General features: G+C 42.2%; 1 protein-coding gene across 4 annotated transcripts in view; it reads right to left on the minus strand.

Moving 5' to 3' along the window:
* Positions 1-11,927: 11,927 nt before the first annotated feature.
* Positions 11,928-27,212, minus strand: part of STAU2 (staufen double-stranded RNA binding protein 2) — a 379,482-nt gene continuing 364,197 nt past the window's right edge. For all 4 annotated transcript variants that reach the window (XM_073679451.1, XM_073679449.1, XM_073679450.1 and 1 more), the window contains 2 exons: positions 15,930-16,015; positions 11,928-12,581 (listed from right to left, as the gene is read on the minus strand). In XM_073679451.1, the coding sequence (XP_073535552.1) occupies positions 12,488-12,581; positions 15,930-16,015 (180 nt within the window). In that variant the 3' untranslated portion in view covers positions 11,928-12,487. The remainder of the gene's footprint in view (positions 12,582-15,929; positions 16,016-27,212) is intronic.

Consider the following 27,212-nt stretch of genomic DNA (forward strand, 5'->3'; position numbering starts at 1 on the left):
ACCTCAAATTTACCCCCAAAATGGTATCAGTAAAAATGTCAGCTCACAGCGCAAAAAAAAAAGCCCTCACGCAGCCCATATTCCAAAAATTTAAAAAGTTACAAGTTTCGAAAAATAGCGACACTTTTTTTTAACAAAATTTCCGATTTTTTTTCACCACCGAAATAAAAAAAATATATATATACAGTACAGACGAAAAGTTTGGACACACCTTCACATTTATAGATTTTTCTGTATTTTCTTGACTATGAAAATTGTACATTCACACTGAAGGCATCAAAACTATGAATTAACACATGTGGAATTATATACTTAACAAAAAAGTGTGAAACAACTGAAAATATGTCTTATATTCTAGGTTCTTCAAAGTAGCCACCTTTTGCTTTGATGACTGCTTTGCACACTCTTGGCATTCTCTTGATGAGCTTCAAGAGGTAGTCACCGGAAATGGTTTTCACTTCACAGGTGTGCCCTGTCAGGTTTAATAAGTGGGATTTCTTGCCTTATAAATGGGGTTGGGACCATCAGTTGTGCTGTGCAGAAGTCTGGTGGATACACAGCTGATAGTCCTACTGAATAGACTGTTAGAATTTGAATTATGGCAAGAAAAAATCAGCTAAGTAAAGAAAAACAAGTGGCCATCATTACTTTAAGAAATGAAGGTCAGTCAGTCCGAAAAATTGGGAAAACTTTGAAAGTGTCCCCAAGTGCAGTTGCAAAAACCATCAAGTGCTACAAAGAAACTGGCTCACATGAGGACCGCCCCAGGAAAGGAAGACCAAGAGTCACCTCTGCTTCTGAGGATAAGTTTATCCCAGTCACCAGCCTCAGAAATCGCAGGTTAACAGCAGCTCAGATTAGAGACCAGGTCAATGCCACACAGAATTCTAGCAGCAGACACATCTCTTCAACAACTGTTAAGAGGAGACTTTGTGCAGCAGGCCTTCATGGTAAAATAGCTGCTAGGAAACCACTGCTAAGGACAGGCAACAAGCAGAAGAGACTTGTTTGGGCTAAAGAACACAAGGAATGGACATTAGACCAGTGGAAATCTGTGCTTTGGTCTGATGACTCCAAATTTGAGATCTTTGTTTACAACCACCGTGTCTTTGTGCGATGCAGAAAAGGTGAACGGATGGACTCTACATGCCTGGTTCCCACCGTGAAGCATGGAGGTGGAGGTGTGATGGTGTGGGGGTGCTTTGCTGGTGACACTGTTGGAGATTTATTCAAAATTGAAGGCATACTGAACCAGCATGGCAACCACAGCATCTTGCAGCGGCATGCTATTACATCTGGTTTGCGTTTAGTTGGACCATTATTTATTTTTCAACAGGACAATGACCCCAAACACACCTCCAGGCTGTGTAACGGCTATTTGACCAAGGAGAGTGATGGGGTGCTACGCCAGATGACCTGGCCTCCACAGTCACCAGACCTGAACCCAATCGAGATGGTTTGGGGTGAGCTCGACCGGTGAGTGAAGGCAAAAAGGGCAACAAGTGCTAAGCATCTATGGGAACTCCTTCAAAATTGTTGGAAAACCATTTCCGGTGACTACCTCTTGAAGCTCATCAAGAGAATGCCAAGAGTGTGCAAAGCCGTCATCAAAGCAAAAGGTGGCTACTTTGAAGAACCTAGAATATAAGACATATTTTCAGTTGTTTCACACTTTTTTGTTAAGTATATTATTCCACATGTGTTAATTCATAGTTTTGATGCCATCAGTGTGAATGTACAATTTTCATAGACAAGAAAATACAGAAAAATCTTTAAACGAGAAGGTGTGTCCAAACTTTTGGTCTGTACTGTACATGTTTGGTATTTTTATTAGGGTATGTGCACACAAAACGTTTTTGGTCTTTGCTGCGTTTCTGCGGTGGTTTTTCCACCACGAAAACGCTTGCCAATCGGTCTGCCAGCTATTGCAATTGAAATCCTGATGTGCTGTGCACATGATGCAGAAATTTCTGCTCAGGATTACCATTGCGGGAAAAAACGAAGCATGTCCATTCTTTGCGCGTTTCTGCCGCGAATTCGCGCCCATTGACTTGAGCCACAGCAAATCCACAGGTATAATATCTATACCTGCGGATTTGCCGCGTTTCAATTAAAGCCAATGGGCGCGAATTCGCGGCAGAAACGCGCTAGGGGTGGTACCCAGGTCGGCAGAGGAGAAGTACTATTCCCCTCACCTGACAACAGCGTGAGCGGCGCAGCTGGGGGAGGGAGGGGATCAGTAGTCTCCTCAGCCGAGCTGGCGTGCACACGGTTAAAAAAAAACAAACAAAAACCACTATACTCACCTGTCCAGCGCCCCCGGTCCCCTCCTGGCCCTCTGCCCCTGCACTCGCTCCCAGCAGTGTACTGTGCTGCCAGGACCTGCGGTCACGTGAGCGATCAGCTGATCGCTCACGCGACTTCACAGTGGGAACATTCTGAAGAATGTTCCCATGGTGGTGAGCTCACCGGGGCTGATCAGCTGATCTTCAGATGATGAACCCCAGTGACCTCACTCCCGAAAGGAGTATACAGTGGGGGAAAAAAAGTATTTAGTCAGCCACCAATTGTGCAAGTTCTCCCACTTAAAAAGATGAGAGGCGCCTGTAATTGACATCATAGGTAGACCTCAACTATGAGAGACAAAATGAGAAAACAAATCCTGAAAATCACATTGTCTGATTTGGAAAGAATTTTTTTTCAAATTTTGGTGGAAAATAAGTATTTGGTCAATTACAAAAATTCATCTCAACACTTTGTTATATATCCTTTGCTGGCAACGACAGAGGTCAAACGTTTTCTGTAAGTCTTCACAAGGTTGGCACACACTGTTGCTGGTATGCTGGCCCATTCCTCCATGCAGATCTCCTCTAGAGCAGTGATTTTTGGGGCGGTCGCTGGGCAACACAGACTTTCAACTCCATCCAAAGGTTTTATATAGGGTTTAGATCTGGAGACTGGCTAGGCCACTCCAGGACCTTGAAATGCTTCTTACGAAGCCACTCCTTCGTTGCCCTAGTGGTGTGCTTGGGATCATGGTCATGCTGAAAGACCCAGCCACGTTTCATTTTCAATGCCCTTGCTGATGGAAGGAGGTTTGCACTCAAAATCTCACGATACATGGCCCCATTCATTCTTTCATGTACACGGATCAGTCGTCCTGGTCCCTTGGCAGAGAAACAGCCGCAAAGCATGATGTTGCCACCCCCATGCTTCACAGTAGGTATGGTGTTCTTTGGATGCAACTCGGCATTCTTTCTCCTCCAAACACGATGAATTGTGTTTCTACTAAACAGTTCTACTTTGGTTTCATCTGACCATATGACATTCTCCCAATACTCTTCCAGATCATCCAAATGTTCTCTAGCTAACTTCAGAAGGGCCTGGACATGTAATGGCTTAAGCAGGGGGGCACGTCTAGCACTGCAGGATCTGAGTCCCTGGCGACGTAGTGTGTTACTGATGGTAGCCTGTGTAACGTTGGTCCCAGCTCTCTGAATTCACTAGGTCCCCCTGTGTGGTTCTGAGATTTTTGCTCACCGTTCTTGAGATCATTTTGACCCCACGGGTTGAGATCTTGTGTGGAGCCCCAGATCGAGGGAGATTATCAGTGGTCTTGTATGTCTTCTGTTTTCTAATTATTGCTCCCACAGTTGATGTCTTCACACCAAGCTGCTTGCCTATTGCAGATTCAGTCTTCCCAGCCTGGTGCAGGGCTACAATTTTGTTTCTGGTGTCTGTCGACAGCTCTTTGGTCTTCTTCACCATAGTGGAGTTTGGAGTGTGACTGTTTGAGGTTATGGACAGGTTTCTTTTATACTGATAAGTTCAAACAGGTGCCAGTACTACGGGTAATGAGTGAAGGACAGAGGAGCCTCTTAAAGATGAAGTTACAGGTCTGTGAGAGACAGAAATCTCGCTTGTTTGTAGGTGACCAAATACTTATTTTCCACCAAAATGTGAAAAAAATTCTTTCCAAATCAGACAATGTAATTTTCAGGATTGGTTTTCTCACTTTGTCTCTCATAGTTGAGGTCTACCTATGATGTCAATTACAGGTCTCTCTCATCTTTTTAAGTGGGAGAACTTGCACAATTGGTGGCTGACTAAATACTTTTTCCCCCACTGTACATTGCTGTCTTCTACAGCAGTGACATCAGTGATTGCTGATGTCACAGCAGTAGAAGTGACCCGGATCGCCGAGGGACAATCATTGGCGGTAATCGTGGACTGCATCATGATGGCGGACAGGTGAGGGATATGGTAGTTTGTTTTTTTACTTTTTTTTCAGAACATTGAAGGCTTCGGGAACTGACAGCGCAATCATTTTATTTTTTTTAAAACCATGTGTTTTTTATTTCATTAAAATACTTTATTCTGGCCGTATATTTATTGAAAAGGTGACGATAACTTTACTACGCAGTTAGTAATGGGGTCGTCTTATAGACGCCCTCCATTACTATCCTGGGCTTCACGTCAGCCACCAATACAAGGCTGACGTGAACGCAAACCCCATTACCCCACTGCTACAGGGCAGTGGGAAGAGCGGAGGCTAAGAGCGAGATTTGGCGCATCTTATGGATGCTCCATTTCTGGGACTGCTGAGGGGTGATATTAAGAGCCGCGGAGGGGGCTAGTATTCATGGCCCCTTCCCTGGCTATTAATATCAGCCTGCAGCTGTCTAGTTTAGCCTTTTGTTAGATTTTATAGGGGGACCCCACGTCAATTTTTTTCCAGGGTCCCCCTGTAATCTAGCCAGTAAAGGCTAAACAAACAGCTGTGGGCTGATATTAATAGTCAGGGAACATAGTTGGCTAATGGCCCCTTCCCCGACTACTAATATCAGCCCGCAGCGGTCAGCTTTCCCTCTACTGGTTATAAAAATTATGCCGGAGCCCATGCCATTTTTTAAAAAAAATGTTTAGGCTCTGTGCCCACGATCTGGAAGTAGCTGCACTTTGGACGCATATTTTTTGCTGCTTTCAAAACATTGCATTCTATTGAACGCAGTTAAATCCATATGTATTCATTGAACCATGCGTATTTACCACATTCTATACTTTCTAGTGGTCAAATTTCTGTTGCAGAGACTAGCGACTCCGCAAGAGAATTTGACATGCTGCGGTCCTGAAAGATGCGCCGCATGTCAGTGTCCGCGGGTGATTCGCAGCCTCTGATGCACGCATAGTGGACATGGGATTTTAATAGATCCCATCCACTATGCTGTAACATCTGGATGCTGCGGGTTTGATGCTGCATAAGCACGCAGCGTCAAACCTGCAGCAGCTCCTGACAGTGGCCGCGTACCCAAACTCACCTGCAGCATGTCAATTTCTGTAGAAGACACGTTAGTCTCCGCTGCAGATTTTGACAGATTGATGTGTCATTATGATTCACATGTAACGACAACAAAAGTGCGGCATTAGAACACCGCGTTTTGGACACAGCAAAAATAAGCTGTGTCCAAAGTGCTGGTGAGTGTTGTTCGTGAGGACGCAGCGGCTAATGAAACAGCTGTGAGCTGTTAATAATGGCCAGGGACCATGTTTGCCTAATGGCACCTTCCTAGGCTAAAAATAGCAGCTCACAGCTGCCCCAGAAATTGCATGAATGGAAATGCTAATGAGAACTGACACCTAGCTCTTTTGTTTGGTGATGACAAAGTGTCAGACCCTTTCATCACCATACCTAATTAAAGTAAAGTAAAAAGAGTTAAACACACAGCAAACACTTTATTTGAAATACAACAGACATTCTTTAATCATTTAAATTAACCAATATACTTACCCCAGTTCTGACGGTAATCCAAGGATTTAAGCAATGTCCCACCAAATAACTTTATTTAGCTCCAAAAAGCATTCATTGACATACAAAAACACTTAAAAAAACACACAAAAAGAGAGACAAAAACGCGTGTTTTTTCCACAGCATTTTTCCTGCAAAGGAGATGGAGAAACGCTCAGGAATTTTCTGCTTCAAATCCTGAGCGCACATAGCCTAAATCATACTGACCTAAAGAATCGTATAGCCAGGTCAGCTTTACTGTATAGTGAACATGGTAAATAAAAGACCCAAAAAACAACTGTGGAATTGCACTTTTTTTCTTTTTTGCAATTTCAAAACATCTGGAATTTTTTTTCCCCCGCTTTCCAGTGCATCACATGATAAAATGAATGATTTTATTTAAAAGTCCAACTAGTCATGCAAAAAACAAGCACTCATACGTTTATGTGGATGAAAATTTTAAAAAAAAGGTTATGGCTCTAGGTAGAAGGGGAGGAAAAAATAAAAAAAAAAACACAAAAACCACCTCGAAAATAGTCCAGTCATGAAAGGGTTAAGGGATTGAAGTCCTCCAGCTAATCCATTCAAAATGGATACACTACCCTAACAATAGGCCACCAAATGTATAAACCCAGAATACCCCTTTAGAAAAAAAAATATGTTGTGACCATTTTGACTGGGAACAAAATAAAAAAGGATACAATTGTATTTTTACATCCCAATTTTAGTGTCTAATGTTATTTTAGAGCAGATCTGGGCAACATGCGGCCCGCGGGCCACATCTGGCCCTCTGGCTGTTCCAGTCCGGCCCGCGGACCGAGACAGCCGAAGGGCTGATAACAGTGGCCCACGGGCCGCACTGCACCGCACGCCGTCACCGCTCGCCGTCACTGCCCGCCTGCACACCGTCACCGCTGTCTCAATCCGTGGTCTCAATCCGCGGTGAATGCATTGGTGGAGGAGGGGCCGCCACTTCCCTCTTCCACCAATCAGCGTTAGAAACAGCTGACACAATGGCATCAGCCTGTACACTGTGGAGAGTCAGTGCATCAGAGACAGGAGCGTAGGGAAACGGGGAGTGAAGTAAGTATATGCTGGACACAGGGGGGGCTTTAATGCTGGACACAGGGACGGCTTTGCTTTGATGCTGGACACAGGGGGGCTTTAATGATGGACACAGGGACGGCTTTGCTTTGATGCTGGACACAGGGAGGCTTTAATGCTGGACACAAGAGATGCTTTAATGCTGGACACAGGGGGGCTCTCATTCTGTACATAGTGGGGCTCTCATGCTGGACATAGTGGGGGGCTCTCATGCTGGACACAGGGAGGGCTGTCATGCTGGACACAGGGGGGTCTCATGCTGGACACAGGGGGGCTCTCATGCTGGACACAGGGGGCTCTCATGCTGGACACAGGGGGGGCTCTCATGCTGGACACAGGGGGGGCTCTCATGCTGGACACAGGGGGGGCTCTCATGCTGGACACTAGGGAGGGCTGTCAGGCTGGACACAGGGGGGGCTCTCATGCTGGACATGGGGGGCATTAATGCTAGACACTGGGGGGCTTTAATGCTGGACACTGGGGGGCTGTCATGCTGGACACTTGGAAGGGCTGTCATGCTGGACATGAGGAGGCTCTCGAGCTCTCATACTGGACATGGGGGGGTGGGTGGTGCACATGCTGGACTTGGGAGGGCTGTGTGGGGCTCATGCTGGACATGGGGGGCTGTGTATGGCTCATGCTGGACACAGGAGGGCTGTGTGGGGCTCATGCTGGACATAGGGGGCTGTGTGGGGCTCATGGTGGACACAGGAGAGCTGTGTGGTGCTCATGCTGGACACGGGAGGACTCTGTGGGGCACATACTGGACATGGGAGGCTGTGTGGGGCTGATGCTAGACATGGGGGGCTGTGTATGGCTCATGCTGGACACCGGAGGGCTGTGTGGGGCTCATGCTGGACATGGGGGGCTGTGTGGAGCTCATGGTGGACACAGGAGAGCTGTGTGGTGCTCATGCTGGACACGGGAGGACTGTGTGTGGCTCATACTGGACATGGGGGGGGCTGTGTGGGGCTCATGCTGGACTTGGGGGCTGTGTGGGACTCATGCTGGACATGGGGGGCTGTGTGGGGCTCATGCTGGACATGGGGGGGGCTGTGTGGGGCTCATGCTGGACATGGGGGGCTTTGTGGGGCTCATGCTGGACATGGGGAGGCTGTGTGGGGCTCATGCTCATGTTAATATTAATATTGAGCAGAATTAATTTCAGCCTATTGGTTCGGCCCTCCCCAACAGTCACGGTCTCTCATGTGGCCCCTCGGGAAAATTAATTGCCCACCCCTGTTTTAGAGGAATTCATCTCAGAGTATAAGCATTACTGTATCTACACGTACATTTAGAATATCTAGCTACCCTACACAATATTTTATAAAAAAAGATAGTCTCATGACAGAAAACCCCTGTAAGCTGATCGCAGAAGATGCAGCTCAATAGATCGCAACAAACAGCTGATTTTCCCAGGAGCAGATGCTTAGCAAAAATGGAAATGGCGTCTTGTCGGATAAACAACTGGAGCCAACAAAGTTGACGCTTGTAAGTGGCTTGACGAGGGGATCCTGAATGGGCATATGATTACGGATTTTGCAGATAGGAAAACTATTTTAAGCGGACAAATGGATTAAAATGGGACAAACAAATCTGGTTGTAGATCCCATTTTCACTTTTTGAAAAATAGCTGCTGCAAAAGAGTTAAATGAAATATTCAATAATATATAAAGACATTACTGATAAAAAAAAAATAATTCTGAATATTCTCTGAATTTAACTGCTGGATACTACAGATTAAAGCATCAAGTAAAGACAACAAGTGCTTGATCGCTGCATCTATTGGGCTTGAAATTGCATCCTTAAAGTGAATCAGTCATTTTTTTTCATAAATCAATAGTACATTTGAAAATAAGATACTGTGTAATATATCTTATCTGAAAAATCTGCTTTTCTCCTTCAAACTCATCTTTCACTCTGTATACAGGCTCTTTATGCCGGATTGATCGTGAACAACCCATTACTACTGTACAGGTACGGATACTCAGGCAATGAATGACAGAACTGGCTGGATGTGAATAACAGACCTTGATGACTATCAGAAGTAGTTCTGGTTGCAGCGGTGATGTCATGACTACAGCACGTACAACCGCTGCAGACAATAACTAGGTTCAGCAGCTCACACCGTCTACATTGGCAAAGATGCTAAGCCCAGTGTTTGGCCGCAGCGTTCATTGCATTGTAACCATGAGGTAATTGCGCTTGTAAGCAATCACCAAGAGCAGCAGTGGAGAGCTGGATCTGGAGAACGGACCAGTAAAAATCTCTACTATTTTAAACAAGAGGAAGCTGATGGGCTTGAAAAAAAAATTTAAGCAAAAATTTCTTTAACATTGTGTTGCTAAGCAAAGTAGAATCTCAGCCCGCACATTACCATGGAAAGATCTCAATAACTCAGCGCTCATGACGATCATCTTGTATTCATCAGCATTCCTTCAAAGTATTCAAACATCTTTTTTGCGGATCACCTAATTTAGATCCTGTAGCATTGAATATTCCTGGGAGAACATCCTGTTCTGCGTTCTTCATGTCCCCTCATATTGTGCTGAAAACAAAGTGTGTGTTTTGAGTGAACCTAAAGGTTAGTATTTTAGGACTTCTCGTTGATTATATAGCGACAGCATATTCCGCTTCACTGTACATGGACTGTTATCACTCATCAGTCCCCGTTCACACATGGGGCCACAGCCTAGTGATTTTGGGAGTAGATAGAGGAAACCCATCACTTAGAGAGAACATATGAACTCGCATGAGATTTTGCTCAGGGTTGTACTTTTATTAAAGACCACAGTGTTAACTACTGAAACTGCCAAGTAAGTAAATTAGTTTTGGAATATGGCATGTTTTGCAGCAGTCAGTCATATTCTTTCTGTTGGAATTGTACAATATCTCCCCAGAATGATCCTCCTGAAGTATACAGAGACACAGCAGAAGCTTCATTCACCTGACTTGGTGTTGTCTTACGACCACAAACCAAATACCCACTTTTTTTTTCGCTCCGGGCTTCTGAAGATACATTTGAAGAAAAATCTTGCACTGATGAATACTAATAATCCCGAAAGCTGTGGCTCTTCTGATGAAGAAGTCCGTTGTACTTTGAAATTGTAGAGCAGGTATTGTGGGTTTATTCTCAATGCGTTTCAAATTAATTCTGGACATCTTTATTTATTGAGACGCCAGCAGCGCAGCATATCCGCTTCTCCACACCTTTTCAATAATCCCGAAAGCACATTTTTACCATGACAGATGGAAACAAATTTATTTGCATGTCCACTATTTCAGAGAGGATTCATTTCTGTGTTGTGTATATGTGATGGAAGGGAGCATGTAAATATCAGTACATGCCTCGGTGTATGCCAACTAAAATTGCGACTGCTTACACCAGTAAAACTGCATCAGATCCGTGGCACCCTACACCCAAATTATAGAAGATTCACTTTTACATTATTCAGTTTCTAGTCAATGACCATCATCGATGTTCACATCTCAGGATACGGAATTTAAACCAGAAAATTATCTTTAATCTATATGAAATAACTAATAGACATGAGCAAAAAGATATGCAACTCCCCTGGTCCGTAGTCCCCTTTATTACTATATGGCACCCAAACCATGATGCCAGGGTGTTGAAAAAGATCTTGTCACTAGGCCTCATGTAACGTCATGACATGCAGGAGCCACCATGATGCTGGCATTCGAGTGTCCGCCAATGAAGCATACATTGCTTTGGTCCGCCTGCCATGGAGTACTGAAGTGGATGCCGGATGGACAAGGTTGGTTAATGTCAATCTTTTTTTTCTCATCTCTACTAACTAGTTATTCTAATGTTGGCTTTACACACCACAATAATGGAAATGATTCATATTAATTAATAAGTCACATTTAAGATCATCAGTGATTTCAACACGGATTTTATGGTTAGAATTTTAAGCAAGCCAAAGGGCTTGTACTCACAGTCTACGTATGGAAGTGTTTACACGCTGTGGTGCTTCAAAGACATTTGGAATTACTAAACCATGTGCTGCCATTTATATAGATTGTCATCCATTCCCAGGCTGGCCATACAAATTGGATTGCTATCAGTCAAAAACTGCTTAGACTGACAGCCATCTCAGCCGACTCTCCCATAGACTTGCACTTGTTCGGCAGAGCGTCCTATGTTCCCTATAAGAAAACTGCCAACTGACACATCGGCAGGCAGCTTGTTACAGGGAGAACAATATCATACATGCAACATCTCCCAACCATCAGTAGCCCGGCGCCACCATACACAGACTGTCAGCTGAACCTGTCGATATCGGCGACTTTAGCTGACATTAGTCTAATGTGCATGGGGGCCTTTACACTTCAGTATTGAGCAGCCTATAAAAAGAGAGTGATTCATCTTCGTCTAAAGATCTGTCAATCATCCAAATAAGATATCGTTGTGACAATTCTGTCTCCTCGGTTTTTTTAAACCCAGAGGCTCGTTAAGGATAACATTGGTTTGTAGCCCAACACAGATTCCAACGAAAGCCACAAATGAAGAGATTAAAGAAACAGTCAAAGCCAGTTTAACACATGAACTGATGTGGTTTTACTGCATTTGGCAATACACTGTCCCGCAACAAGACATATAAGAGTCATAAACATAAACCTTTTGTTATACATGACAGTGTCTATCCAGCCATATTAGATCTTCTTGTTCATTAATACATGCTTGTCTTCATTGGGCTAGCTGATGCCTGAGCGCAGAATGCAGGTATTAAAAACACTCAGTTGATGTAACTGTGAGTCATTACAACACAATGGGTGTCAATGTTTTTCACACAACAGCGTGTATAGGGCAGGCTAAAGGACAAATAAAATTGTAAACTTTAAAAAAAAAAAAAAACTTTTTTTTTTTTTCTAGTTACAGGGCAGGTAGTACCTAAACTGCGGACTCCGGGGCACACTGTGACTTAATGCTACAAACATCAGCTCATGTATTTTAAGCAAATGTTGGTCATGAATTGATTGATTTTTTTTCTTTTTCCGTTAGCTCGGATCTTCTCGCTAAATGCTGTAAATGTATTTCAGACTGCGCTTTGCTTCGAAAAATGATAAGCAGTGAATATATATGAAGACAACAACTAAGACTCTCACAAGCACTAAGCACTGTCATTGGTTAAGTCTTAAAATATCAAAGCGGTTACTAAAACAAACGAAAAATTAAGATTATATCGGTAAAACAACACTAAAACGCTAACCAATGTGGTTTTCTTAACCTTTTTCATTTTTTTTTTATTTTTCTTTAAATGTTTAGCTGGTTAAAGTTAAGTTTCATTTCTTTTAACACTTCTGCTAATAAACTAAGTTGAAGCACTAGTGAGATCAGATTTCCGTTGTCTCAAAGCAATTAAAGATGTGGTCTCAAATTGCAGGGGGAAGTGCTTTACGCTAATATATCCCCCCTCTTCGTATAAACAGTACTGTGTATTATCTCTTGCTTTAGGATAGTGTTGTCTTCACATAAGACTTGTTTAATGGTATTAGTGATTCGTTTCCTTGCACACGTACACCCTATTGCGTGTTGACAGGTTTATAAGGATGCAGCGGCCGGCCGCCGAGAAGTTCCTAGACGATGGCCTGTGAATCCTTGCAGTCCTGAGCGCTGGTGCCTGAGTTAGCCTGCGTATTGTCTCCTTTCTCTCCACGGTGCTTGGCTTGTCTGAAAGATTAATACATTAACAAGACGCTTTAGGGTCTAGGGCTGTACATCTCAAGACATGTTTATTAGCTGATGGCACAGAAGATTCAGAGGTCAACCGAAGGGGTGACATTTTGAAAGGAAACAACAATATTTATGTTCAGATAGCATGATGATGAGATCATGTGGAGACCTCTCTGATGGAATTACCGTTGATATCAGGAGACAATACAAACCTGTCTATTGCAATATTCTACCATGGGACATTTCATCTTTATGGCAATTTATGCCTCCGCGTATTTATTCTGAAGATCAGACTATAAGACGGGACATTCTGAGATGGAATCATCATTAAATATTAATCACAGCATAATTCATAAAAAAGAACATTTAAAAATTGAGAATCCTCAGTGGTTGATATCTTTTAGTGGCTGAAAAGATGGTAACAAATAACAGCTTTCGAGACTACTCCGGTCTCTTCATCAGGAAGAGTAGAAGAAACCGGAGCAGTCTCGAAAGCTTGCCATCTGTTACCATCTTTTCAGAAAGCCATTAAAAATTATCAACCACTGAGGACTCAATTTTTAAATATTTTTCCATCTTTTGGCCAACACGGTACAAAGATATATTTTTCCTGGGGAAAAAAAATGAAATCCGTAAAATCGACCTCCTTTGTCAAGTTATTAAAAAGCCATTTCTTAGTTACACCTATTTATAGGAAGGTTAGGTGACTACCAATACGGCTACCCTTACAGCATATTGGTGGCAAAGCTTCCACGCCATATATATATCATCTAGTAAAATGGTCTTTCAGTAAGAAATTTCATGTTTGATAGTAAATATTAATCCTCAATGCTCCGAGTGCAGAAATACTATGGGCAGCTAAGTGGGGTTATAACTGTTAAAAGTTAACCCTCTAAGACCTAGAGGATGGTGGGCCGTGATATTTAAAAGGGATGTACAGTATTAGAAAAACAAGGCTACTTTCTACCAAAAACAGCTCCACACTTGTCCGCAGGTTGTCTGGCATTGCAGCATAGCTTGCTTCACGGCAATGGAATTGAGCTGCAATACCACACACAAACCCTGGACAGATGTGGGGCTGTTTCTGAAACAGACTTTTTTTTAAAATTCTTCAAATGATTTGAACAATTTTTTTGGTCCCTTACTCTTTAAATACAAAAAGGTAAGCAGCTTTCTAAATTAGTCTTTATTAAAATAAATCTCTACCATTTTGCTGCTACAGATAGTGTGCAAGTCCTTTATTTCACTAAGAACTTTAAAAAAAAAATGTTACGAATTCGTCACAGTTCCTGCTCCTGATGGCTCTATGCTCTCCCCCCTCCCTACTTGCAGCATTAGGGCTTGTTCACACATATCAGTATTTGGGCAGTATTATTCATCAATAGTTGTATGCCAAAAGCAAGAGTGGAACTTACAGAAAAAAACTATAATTAAAAGATTGACACCTATTAGGTGCATGGAGACACTCCTGGTTTTAGATTACAAATACAAATGAAAGGATGGTCAAAAATACTGATGTGTGAATAAAGCCAGAGAGATGGCAGCAGGGAAGGGGGAGTAAAGAGATTTCCACAGCAAGGGAAGGGAAGAAAGTAACTCAGGGAGGGAGAAAACAGCAGTACCCTGGATACAAACAGACCTTGCTTCCAACCTACAGGTAGGTGCATCTCACAAAAATAGAATATAATCAAAAAGTTAATTTCAGTTCTTCAATATAAAAAGTGAAACTCATTATATAGAGTCATTACAAACAGTGATCTATTTCAAGTGTTTATTTCTGTTAATATTGATGATCATGGCTTACAGCCAATGAAAACATAAAAGTCATTATCTCAGTAAATTAGATTAACAAAAACACCTGCAAAGGCTTCCTAAGCACTTAAAAAAGTCCCTTAATCTGTTTCAGTAGGCTCCACAATCATGGGGAAAACTGCTGACCTGACAGATGTCCAGAAGGCAGTCATTGTCATACTCCACAAAGTCCCAGAGATCCAATTTTCATTTGGAAATCAAGATCCCAGAGTCTGGAGGAAGAGTGGAGAGGCCAAAATCCAAGCTGCTTGAGGTCTAGTGTGAAGCTTCCACAATCAGTGATGGTTTGTGGAGCCATGTCATCTGCTGGTGTAGGTCCACAATGTTTTATCAAGACCAAAGTCAGCGCTGACGTCTACCAGGGAATTTTAGAGCACTTCATGCTTCCCTCTGCCGACAAGCTTTTTGGAGATGGAAATTTCATTCTCCAGCAGGACTTGGCACCTGTCCACACTGCCAAAAGTACCAATACCTGGTTTAAAAACAACAGCATCACTGTGCTTGATTGGTCCGAAAACTCGCCTGACCTTAACCCCGTAGAGAATCTATGTGGTATTGTCAAGAGGAAGATGAGAGACACGAGACCCAACAATGCAGACGAGCTGAAGGCTGCTATCAAAGCAACCTGGGCTTCCATAACACCTCAGCAGTGCCACAGGCTGATCACCTCCATGCCACGCCACGCCACATTGATGCAGTAATTGATGCAAATGGAGCCCCGAACAAGTATTGAGTGCATTTATTGAACATACATTTCAGTAGGCCAACATTTTGGATTTTAAAAACATTTTTCAAGTTGCTGTTAAAGTATTCTAATTTACTGAGATAATGACTTGTGTGTTTTCATTGGCTGTAAGCCATGATCATTAACATTAACAGAAATAAACACTTGAAATAGATCACTCTGTCTGTAATGACTCTATATAATATATGAGTTTCACTTTTATACTGCGAACTGAAATAAATTAACTTTTTGATGATATTATATTATAATTTTGTGAGATGCACCTGTATATTACTGGGAGGGACATTGGCATACAAAAAAAACAGACAGGAGGTCTGAAAATGAATTGAGAAATTAATTTTGCAGACTGTCACTAGCATTTTGCATCTAAAAATTTTTCCATGCTCACAGTCTTTAAAGTCTCAAGTGATGGATAAATGCCGATGTTTGGATTTGTGTTGGAGGAGGATTGTCCCCATTTAAAAATTAGACGTCACGACAATCTTTCAGAAGAGTATTTCAGCTCCTATTAGGTAAACATTGACCTTGAACGAAAAACTATAATGTTGGACATTGCGGCACATCAGTGCAAAGTAATTGAAAAGTTGCCCACAGCGACAAATTGGGTTGTGTCTTTAATTTTAAACAGAAGCTTAGAAAAATGAGAGCTGGAATGTTCTGGTTAGCAATGGACGTCTTCTCAACATTCCTTTACACTGGTTTGGATAAATATATTCCACTGTCTTCTACTACAATAGATATATTAAACAGTTATACAATAAAACAAAACCACAAGTGAAAATACTTACTCAAATGGTCCGTTTTCTTTCATGAGAGCGCCTTCTACAGAATCTAGTCCTTGTTCTGAAAATTGTTTCAAGGCACTTAAAGCTGCCTGGAGACGACACAAAATGAGACGTGAATTAGGCTTTATACTTTAGGTGAATGCTGTCAACTTAGTAACGTGTGAAAATAAGAAAAAAAGTCAATTGGAATAAAAAATGTATGTTACATGCATAGATATTATTTAGAAAGTTCTTTCCTAGGTATTTCAATTTCTTTATCTCAATCTTTGTTTTTCTGCAATGACACTATATTATACTGTATATATACAGTTGGGTCCAAAATATTTGGACAGTGACAAGTATGGCATTTTAGCTGTTTACCAAAACATATTCAAGATATAGTTATATAATCAATATGGGCTTAAAGTGCAGACTCCCAGTTTTAATTTGAGAGTATTCACATCCTAATTGGAGTAAGGGTTTAGGAATTACAGTTCTTTAATATGTAGCTGCTTCTTTTTCAAGGGACCAAAAGTAATTGTCAATTATCTCAAAAGGGCTGGATGGGCTTTCCCTTGGTAATCGATAATCAATTAAACAGGAAAAAGGTATGGAGCCGATTCCAGATGTGGCATTTGCATTTGAAAGCTGTTGTTGAGAACCCACAAAATGTGGTCAAAGGAGCTCTCAATGAAAGTGAAATAGACCATTGTTAGGCTGAAAAAGAGAAGAAATCCATCAGAGAGATTGCAGAAATGTTAGGCGTGGCCAAATCAACAGTTTGGTACATTCCTTTCCACGGTGAAGAAAATAACCCTTTACAACATCTGCCCAAGTGAAGAACACTCTCCAAGAAGTAGGTGTTTCCGTATCTAAGTCTACCATGAAGAGATGACTTCATGAGAGCAAATACAGAGGATTCACCACAAGGTGCAAATCATTAATCAGCCTTAAAAATAGAAAGGTCAGGTTAGACTATGCTAAAAAAAAACAAACATCTAAAGTAGCCAGCCCAGTTTTGTAAAAGCATTATTTGGACAGATGAAACTAAGATCAACCTGTACCAGAATGATGGGAAGAAGTAAGTATTAAGAAGGCTTGGAATGGATCATGATCCAAAGCACAGCACATCCTCTGTAAAACATGGTGGAGACAGTGAGATGGCATAGGCATGCATGACTTCCAATGGCACTGGGTCATTAGTGTTTATTGATGAGATACTGAAGACAGAAGCATGCGGATGAATTCTGACATGTACAGGACTATACTTTGTGCTAAGATTCAACCAAATGCCAATAGGTTGATTGGACGGTGCTTCACAGTACAGAAGGACAACGACCCAAAACATACTGCAAAAGCAACCGAGGACTTTAAGGAAAAGAAGTGGAATATTCTGCAATGGCAGAGTCAATCACCAGATCTCAGCCCCATCGAGCAGCATTTCAAATGCATAACACAAAACTTAAGGCAGAAATATCTACAAACAAGGATCAACTGAAGTCAGCTGCAGTAAAGGCCTGGTAAGCATCACAAAGGAGGAAACCCAGCGTTTGGTGAGGTCCATGGTTTCCCAAATTCAGGCAGTCATTGCCTGCAAAATAATCTGTACAAAATATTAAAAACAACCACTATTTGTGGTGAAGTTAATTTGTCCAATTACTTTTGAGTCCCTGAATTGAGGAGGCTTTGTAGAAAAATGGTTGCAATTCCTATAAACGTTTCACGGGATATTTTTGTTTAACCCCTTTAATTAAACCTGAAAGTCTACACTTCAATTGCCTCTCAGTTGTTTTATTTGAAAAATAGTGGCATGCAGAGCCCAAATTACGAACATTCGGTGTGTATATATATATATATATATATATATATATATATATATATATATATATATATATATATATATATATATATATATATATATATATATATATATATATATATATATATAAAAATAAAGGGAACACTTAAACAACAGAATATAACTCCAAGTAAATCAAACTTCTGCGAAATCAAACTGTCCACTTAGGAAGCAACACTGATTGACAATCAATTTCACATGCTGTTGTGCAAATGGAATAGACAATAGATGGAAATTATTGGCAATTATCAAGACACCCTCAATAAAGGAGTGGTTCTGCAGGTGGAGACCACAGACCACATCTCAGTACCAATGCTTTCTGGCTGATGTTTTGGTCACTTTTGAATGTTGGTTGTGCTTTCACACTCGTGGTAGCATGAGACGGACTCTACAACCCACAGAAGTTGCTCAGGAAGTGCAGCTCATCCAGGATGGCACATCAATGCGAGCTGTGGCAAGGTGGTTTGCTGTGTCTGTCAGTGTAGTGTTCAGAGGCTGGAGGCGCTACCAGGAGACAGGCCAGTACACCAGGAGACGTGGAGGGGGCCGTAGGAGGACAACAACCCAGCAGCAGGACCACTACCTCCGCCTTTGTGCAAAGAGGAACAGGAGGAGCATTGCAAGAGCCCTGCAAAATGACCCCCAGCAGGCCACAAATGTGCATGTGTCTGTGGCTTCAAACAAAGATATAAAATTCTATTTTTGGGGGGGAAGAATCAACAAGTGGGACACAATCGTGAAGTAGAACGAAATTTATTGGATATTTTAAACTTTTTTAACAAATTAAAAACTGAAAAGTGGGGCGTGCAATATTATTCGGCCCCCTTGAGTTAATACTTTGTAGCGCCACCTTTTGCTGCGATTACAGCTGCAAGTCGCTTGGGGTATGTCTCTATCAGTTTTGCACATCGAGAGGATGAAACTCTTGCCCATTCTTCCTTGCAAAACAGCTCGAGCTCATTGAGGTTGGATGGAGGGCGTTTGTTAACAGCAGTTTTCAGCTCTTTCCACAGATTCTCGATTGGATTCAGGTCTGGACTTTGACTTGGCCATTCTAACACCTGAATAAGTTTATTTTTGAACCATTCCATTGTAGATTTTGCTTTATGTTTGGGATCATTGTCTTGTTGGAAGATAAATCTCCGCCCCAGTCTCAGGTCTTTTGCAGACTCCAACAGGTTTTCCTCCAGAATGGTCCTGTATTTGGCTCCGTCCATCTTCCCATCAATTTTAACCATCTTCACTATCCCTGCTGAAGAAAAGCAGGCCCAAACCATGATGCTGCCACCACCATGTTTGACAGCGGGGATGGGATTTTGTGGGTGATGAGCTGGGTTGCTTTTACGCCAAACATATCATTTTGCATTGTGGCCAAAAAGTTCGAATTTGGTTTCATCTGACCAGAGCACCTAATTCCACATGTTTGGTGTGTCTCCCAGGTGGCTTGTGGCAAACTTCAAACGAGACTTTTTATGGATATCTTTGAGAAATGGCTTTCTTCTTGCCACTCTTCCATAACAGGGTCTTGGTAGATTCCTTGGTCTTCATGATGCTTTCTGCACTTGAAACAGAACCCTGAGACTATCACAGAGCAGGTGCATTTATACGGAGACTTGATTACACACAGGTGGATTCTATTTATCATTACCAGTCATTTAGGACAACATTGGATCATTCAGAGTTCCTCACTGACCTTCTTGAGTGAGTTTGCTGCACCGAAAGTAAAGGGGTCGAATAATATTGCACGCCCCACTTGTCAGTTTTTAATTTGTTAAAGTTTAAAATATCCAATAAATTTCGTTCCACTTCGCGATTGTGTCCCACTTGTTGATTCTTACCCAAAAAATTAGAATTTTATATCTTTATGTTTGAAGCCAGAAATGTGGCAAAAGGTAGAAAAGTTCAAGGGGGCCAAATACTTTCACAATGCACTGTATATATATAAGTGTGTGTGTATATATACACTGCTCAAAAAAATAAAGGGAACACTCAAATAACACATCCTAGATCTGAATGAATGAAATATTCTTATTGAATACTTTGTTCTGTACAAAGTTGAATGTGCTGACAACAAAATCATACAAAAATCATCAATGGAAATCAAACTTATTAACCAATGATGGAGGCCTAGATTTGCAGTCACCCCCAGAATTAAAGTGGAAAAACACACTACAGGCTGATCCAACTTTGATGTAATGTCCTTAAAACAAGTCAAAATGAGGCTCAGTATTGTGTGTGGCCTCCACGTGCCTGTATGACCTCCTTTCAACGTCTGGGCATGCTCCTGATGAGGTTGCGGATGGTCTCTTGTGGGATCTCCTCCCAGACCTGGACTAAATCATCCGCAAACTCCTGGACAGTCTGTGGTGCAACGTGACGTTGGTGAATGGAGCGAGATAGGATGTCCCAGATGTGCTCAATCGGATTCAGGTCTGGGGAACGGGCGGGCCAGTCCATAGATTCAATGCCTTCATCTTGCAGGAATTGCTGACACACACCAGCCACATGAGGTCTGGCATTGTCCTGCATTAGGAGGAACCCAGGGCCAACCACACCAGCATATGGTCTCACAAGGGGTCTGAGGATCTCATTGCGGTACCTAATGGCAGTCAGGCTACCTCTGGCGAGCACATGGAGGGCTGTGCGGCCCTCCAAAGAAACGCCACCCCGCGCCATTACTGACCCACTGCCAAACCGGTCATGCTGAAGGATGTTGCAGGCAGCAGATCGCTCTCCACGGCGTCTCCAAACTCTGTCACGTCTGTCACATGTGCTCAGTGTGAACCTGCTTTCATCTGTAAAGAGCACAGGGCGCCAGTGGCAACTTTGCCAATCCTGGTGTTCTGTGGCAAATGCCAAGCGTCCTGCAAGGTGTTGGGCTGTGAGCACAACCCCCATCTGTGGACGTCGGGCCCTCATACCACCCTCATGGAGTCGATTTCTAACTTTGTGCAGAGACATGCATATTTGTGACCTGCTGGAGTTCATTTTGCAGGGCTCTGGCAGTGCTCCTCCTGTTCCTCCTTGCACAAAGGTGGAGGTAGCGGTCCTGCTGCTGGGTTGTTGCCCTTTTACGGCCCCCTCCACGTCTCCTGGTGTACTGGCCTGTCTCCTAGTAGCGCCTCCAGCCTCTGGACACTACGCTGACAGACACAGCAAACCTTCTTGCCACAGCTCGCATTGATGTGCCATCCTGGATGAGCTGCACTACCTGAGCAACTTCTGTGGGTTGTAGAGTGTCTCATGCTACCACGAGTGTGAAAGCACAACCAACATTCAAAAGTGACCAAAACATCAGCCAGAAAGCATTGGTACTGAGATGTGGTCTGTGGTCCCCACCTGCAGAACCACTCCTTTATTGAGGATGTCTTGATAATTGCCAATAATTTCCATCTACTGTCTATTCCATTTGCACAACAGCATGTGAAATTGATTGTCAATCAGTGTTGCTTCCTAAGTGGACAGTTTGATTTTGCAGAAGTTTGATTTACTGGCGTTATATTCAGTTTTTTAAGTGTTCCCTTTATTTTTTTGAGCAGTGTGTGTAATATTTATATATATATATATTTATATATATATATATATATATATATATATATATATATATATACACATACATACATATATATATACACACACACACACACACACACATATATATACACACACACACTACTGTTCAAAAGTTTGGGGTCATTTAGAAATTTCATTATTTTTGAAAGAAAAGCACAATTTTTTTCAATGAAGCTAACATTAAATGAATGAGAAATACACGCTATGCATTGTTAATGTGGTAAATGACTATTCTAGCTGCAAACGTCTTGTTTCTATTGCAATATCTACATAGGTGTATAGAGGCCCATTTCCAACAACCACCACTCCAGTGTTTTAATGGTACATTGTGTTTGCTAACTGTGTAAGGAGGCTAATGAAGGTTTAGAAAACCCTAGAAAACCCTTGCACAAGTATGTTAGCCCAGCTGAAAACGGTTTGGCTGATTTGAGAAGCTATAAAATTGAAGTTCCTTTGAGCTAGTTGAGAATCTGGAGCATTACATTTGTTTGTTCTATGAAACTCTCAAAATGGCCAGAAAGAGAACTTTCATGTGAAACTCGACAGTCTATTCTTGTTCTTAGAAATGAAGGCTATTCCATGCGAGAAATTGCCAAGAAACTGAAGATTTCCTACAATGGTGTGTACTACTCCCTTCAGAGGAGAGCATAAACAGGCTCTAACCAGAGTAGAAAGAAGTTGGAGGCCCCGCTGCACAACTGAGCAACAAGCCAAGTACATTAGAGTCTCTAGTTTAAGAAATCGACACCTCACAGCTCCTCAACTGGCAGCTTCATTAAATAGTACACGCAAAACGCCAGTGTCAACAACTACAATGAAGAGGCTACTCCGGGATGCTGGCCTTCAGGGCAAAGAAAAAGCCGTATCTGAGACAGGCTAATAAAAGGAAAAGATTAATATGGGCAAAAGAACACAGACATTGGACAGAGGAAGATTGGAAAAAAGTTTTATGGCAGACGAATCAAAGTTTGAGGTGTTTGGAACACAAAGAAGAACATTTGTGAGACGCAGAACAATGGAGAAGATGCTGGAAGAGTGCCCGTCATCTGTCAAGCATTGTGGAGGTAATGTGATGGTCTGGGGTAGCTTTGGTGCTGGTAAAGTGGGAGATTTGTACAAGATAAATGGGATTTTGAATAAGGAAGGCTATCACTCCATTTTGCAACGCCATGCCATACCCTGTGGACAGCGCTTGATTGGAGCCAATTTCATCCTACAACAGGACAATGACCCAAAGCACACCTCCAAATTATGCATGAACTATTTAGGGAAGAAGCAGGCAACTGGTATTCTATCTGTAATGGAGTGGCCAGCGCAGTCACCAGATCTCAACCCCATTGAGCTGTTGTGGGAGCAGCTTGACCGGATGGTGCGCTAAAAGTGCCCATCAAGCCAATCCAACTTGTGGGAGGGGCTTCAGGAAGCATGGGGTGAAATTACTCAAGATTACCTCAGCAAATTAACAGCTAGAATGCCAAAGGACTGCAATGCTGTAATTGCGGCAAAGGGAGCATTCTTTGACGAAAGCAAAGTTTGAAGGAGAAAATTATTCTAATAAAAATCATTATTTCTAACCTTGTCAATGTCTGGACTATATTTTCTAATCATTTTGCAACTCATTTGATAAATAAAAGTATGAGTTTTTATGGAAAACACAAAATTGTCTGGGTGACCCCAAACTTTTGAATGGTAGGTAGTGTGCATATACATATATACAGTACAGACCAAAAGTTTGGACACACCTTCTCATTTAAAGAAATTTCTGTATTTTCATGACTATGAAAATTGTACATTCACACTGAAGGCATCAAAACTATGAATTAACACATGTGGAATTATATACTTAACAAAAAAGTGTGAAACAACTGAAAATGTCTTATATTCTAGGTTCTTCAAAGTAGCCACCTTTTGCTTTGATCACTGCTTTGCACACTCTTGGCATTCTCTTGATGAGCTTCAAGAGGTAGTCACTGGAAATGGTCTTCCAACAGTTTTGAAGGAGTTCCCAGAGATGCTTAGCACTTGTTGGCCCTTTTGCCTTCACTCTGCGGTCCAGCTCACCCCAAACCATCTCGATTGGGTTCAGGTCTGGTGACTGTGGAGGCCAGGTCATCTGGTGTAGCACCCCATCAATCTCCTTCTTGGTCAAATAGCCCTTACACAGCCTGGAAGTGTGTTTGGGGTCATTGTCCGGTTGAAAAATAAATGATGGTCCAACTAAACACAAACCGGATGGAATAGCATGCCGCTGCAAGATGCTGTGGTAGCCATTCTGGTTCAGTGTGCCTTCAATTTTGAATAAATCCCCAACAGTGTCACCAGCAAAGCACTCCCACACCATCACACCTCCTCCTCCATGCTTCACGGTGGGAACGAGGCATGTAGAGCCCCATCCGTTCACCTTTTGTGCGTCGCACAAAGACACGGTGGTTGGAACCAAAGATCTCAAATTTGGACTCCTCAGACCAAAGCACAGATTTCCACTGGTCTAATGTCCATTCCTTGTGTTCTTTAGCCCAAACAAGTCTCTTCTGCTTGTTGCCTGTCCTTAGCAGTGGTTTCCTAGCAGCTATTTTACCATGAAGGCCTGCTGTACAAAGTCTCCTCTTAACAGTTGTTGAAGAGATGTGTCTGCTGCTAGAACGCTGTGTGGCATTGACCTGGTCTCTAATCTGAGCTGCTGTTAATCTGCTATTTCTGAGGCTGGTGACTCGGATAAACTTAACCTCAGAAGCACAGGTGACTCTTGGTCTTCCTCTCCTGGGACGGTCCTCGTGTGAGCCAGTTTCTTTGTAGCGCTTGATGGTTTTTGCAACTGCACTTGGGGACACTTTCAAAGTTTGCCCAATTTTTCACACTGACTGACCTTCATTTCTTAAAGTATGATGGCCACTCGTTTTTCTTTACATAGCTGCTTTTTTCTTGCCATAATACAAATTCTGACAGTCTATTCAGTAGGACTATCAGCTGTGTATCCATCTGACTCCTGCACAACACAACTGATGGTCCCAACCCCATTTATAAGGCAAGAAACCTTGCCTTGATTCCATAATTTTTTCCTCAGAATTGAGTGATTCCACAATTTTTTGCTTGGTGTGAAAAAAAAATCACCCTTACTTAGTACCACATTTTTAATCTTGATTTCTTTTATTGTTTCTTAAAGCCCTAAAGTTGCCACTTGAAATGACTTTAGTTTTGTGCCATGTCTGTTATCTGCTTTTTTTCAACATTAAACAATTGAATGAACATCCTCCGAGCACGGTGATTCCATAATTTTTGCCAGGGGTTGTATGTAATATATCTATATATATATATCTATACACATATATACACACACTATATATATATATATGAATTGGATGTTTCGCCCCCAGCAGTTCGCCCCCGGGTAAATTTTGCCCCCGCACATATCGCCCCCAGTTCGCCACGGTCCATTCAAGAAGTTTATTAACCCTTCAGGTGCTTCACAGGAATTTTTGGAATGTGGAAGAAAAAAAATGAACATTAACTTTTTTCACAAAAATGTTACTTTAGACCCAAATTTTTTTATTTTCGCAGGGGTAATAGGAAAAAATGGACTCCAAAATTTGTTGTGCAATTTCCCCTGAGCACTCACAGGGTTCGGAAGGGAAGGAGCGCCATTTGACTTTTTGAATATAAAATTTGCTTGAATAATTAGCGGACACCATGTTGCGTTTGGGGAGCCCCTGATGTGCCTAAACAGTGGAAACCCCCCACAAGTGACACCATTTTGGAAACTAGACCCCTCAGGGAACTTATGTAGGTGTGTGGTGAGCACCTTGAACCCCCAGGTGCTTCACAGAAGTTTATAACATTAAGCCATAAAAATAAAATTTTCACATTTTTTCAACAAAAATGTTTCTCAGCCCACAATTTTGCATTTTCATAAGGGTAACAGAAGAAATTGCATCATGCAATCTGTTGTGCAATTTCTCCTGAGTAAGCTCAGCAGTTCCTTGGGGCGAACTGCTGAGCTATAATATATATATATATATATATATATATATATATATATATATATATATATATATATATATATATATATATATATATATATATATATACACACACACACACACACACACACATATATACAGTGTATTGTGAAAGTATTTGCCCCCCTTGAACTTTTCTACCTTGTGCCACATTTCTGTCTTCAAACATAAAAATGTTGTTGTTTGAGATGCTGCACATCTCGTATCTTGATGGTATGGTGTGGTATTTGGGGTACAAAGATAGTGGGGCCATTCTTCATCAATGGAAACCTCAATGACACTGGATTTCTGAAATTTCTACATGATGATGTGTTGCCCTCTTCATGCATTGAAGATGGCATGTTCCCTGAGTTTTTCCAACAAGATGGTGCACCACCACATTATGGGTGTCAGGTCCGAGCATTCCTACATGAACAGTTTCCTGGAAAGTGGATTGGTCGTGGTGGGCCAGTTGAATGGCCACCAAGGTCTCACGATCTGACCCCCTTAGACTTATCTTTGGGGTCACCTGAAGGGGATTGCCTAAGCTGTGACGATACGAGATGTGCAGCATCTGAAACAACGGCTACTGGAAGCCTGTGCTAGCATTTCTTCTGCAGTGTTGCTATCAGTGTGTCAAGAGTGGGAGAAGAGGGTTGCATTGACAATCCAACACTACGGGCAGCACTTTGAACACATTTTATAAGAGGTCATAAACTTGTAAAAAAACTCATGAAAGAATAAAGTTACGTTAAAACCAAGCACACCATTGTTTTTCTTATAAAAAAAATAAAGTTGGATCCAAAATGGCCGACTTCAAAATGGCCGCCATGGTCACCACCCATCTAAAAAAGTTTTCCCCCTCTCATATACTAATGTGCCACAAACAGGATGTTGATATCACCAACCATTCCCATTTAATTTAGATGTATCCATATAAATGGCCCACCCTGTACACCCATTAACGTCATTCTCCACCCCAATTAGGTCATCCGCTAACCATCCCATTACATTACATTTTTAGTCCCTAATGTGACAGAAAAAGCTACGGCACAAGAAAACTGAATTGCATCAAGAAAAAAATGGAAAATGGTATTACGGTGAACCAGTTTGAAAATTGCTTGTGGTTAAACTCATTACTAACTCAATTTTTTTTTACCCAGGGGCAGGATAAGCTTTTTTGGTACCCAAGGTGATGGTTTCTGATGTTCCCCACCACACTCAGCCGCTGAAATTCTTCAAGAGTCATCAGATGGATATTGCCTTCACTGGATCTTGTCACCCCTTCGCAGTGACCAATTGTGAAGAATGGCACCAGAGAGATCCCGCAGAATCCCACCGCTGACACCACCTGTGATAAATGGCACCAGAGAGATCCCGCAGAATCCCACCACCTGTGAAGGATCCACACCTCTCCACCCACCTGACATCACAATTACGTCAGACGGAACACGTGATACGGATCTGCCCTTTGCACCAACGTGACGTTCCGTACCCCCTCAGGGACGCGTAAGGTCAGATTGGTACCGTTCTCCACAGACATCCCCTGTCCACACGGGTACAGGAAGGTATAGGGAGTGAGAAGAGGTGGTCCACTCAGTGACTGATGTGGCACCACACTCACTCACACCCCTGACAGGCTGAGAAGTCCCTCTCACTGACACCAGTGAAACAGAACCCTGTCAGCATGGTAGAGCTGCCACCAGTTCCTATAAAATATAATTCCTGCTAGTGGATCGGGGGATTTTATCGGGCCAGGAACCAGTCCCGGTAGCTTGTTAGTTGGACCGAACAACGGACATGAGGATTTGTGGATCGAGATAAAAGAGCAGGCCAAGCTTAAATTATATATTTAATCGCCTTAAGGACACACTAGACAAT

The sequence above is a fragment of the Phyllobates terribilis genome, unplaced genomic scaffold, assembly GCF_046119375.1.
Source record: "Phyllobates terribilis strain yellow unplaced genomic scaffold, ASM4611937v1 Scaffold_4__5_contigs__length_816908805, whole genome shotgun sequence".
In the NCBI taxonomy this organism is placed as follows: domain Eukaryota; kingdom Metazoa; phylum Chordata; class Amphibia; order Anura; family Dendrobatidae; genus Phyllobates; species Phyllobates terribilis.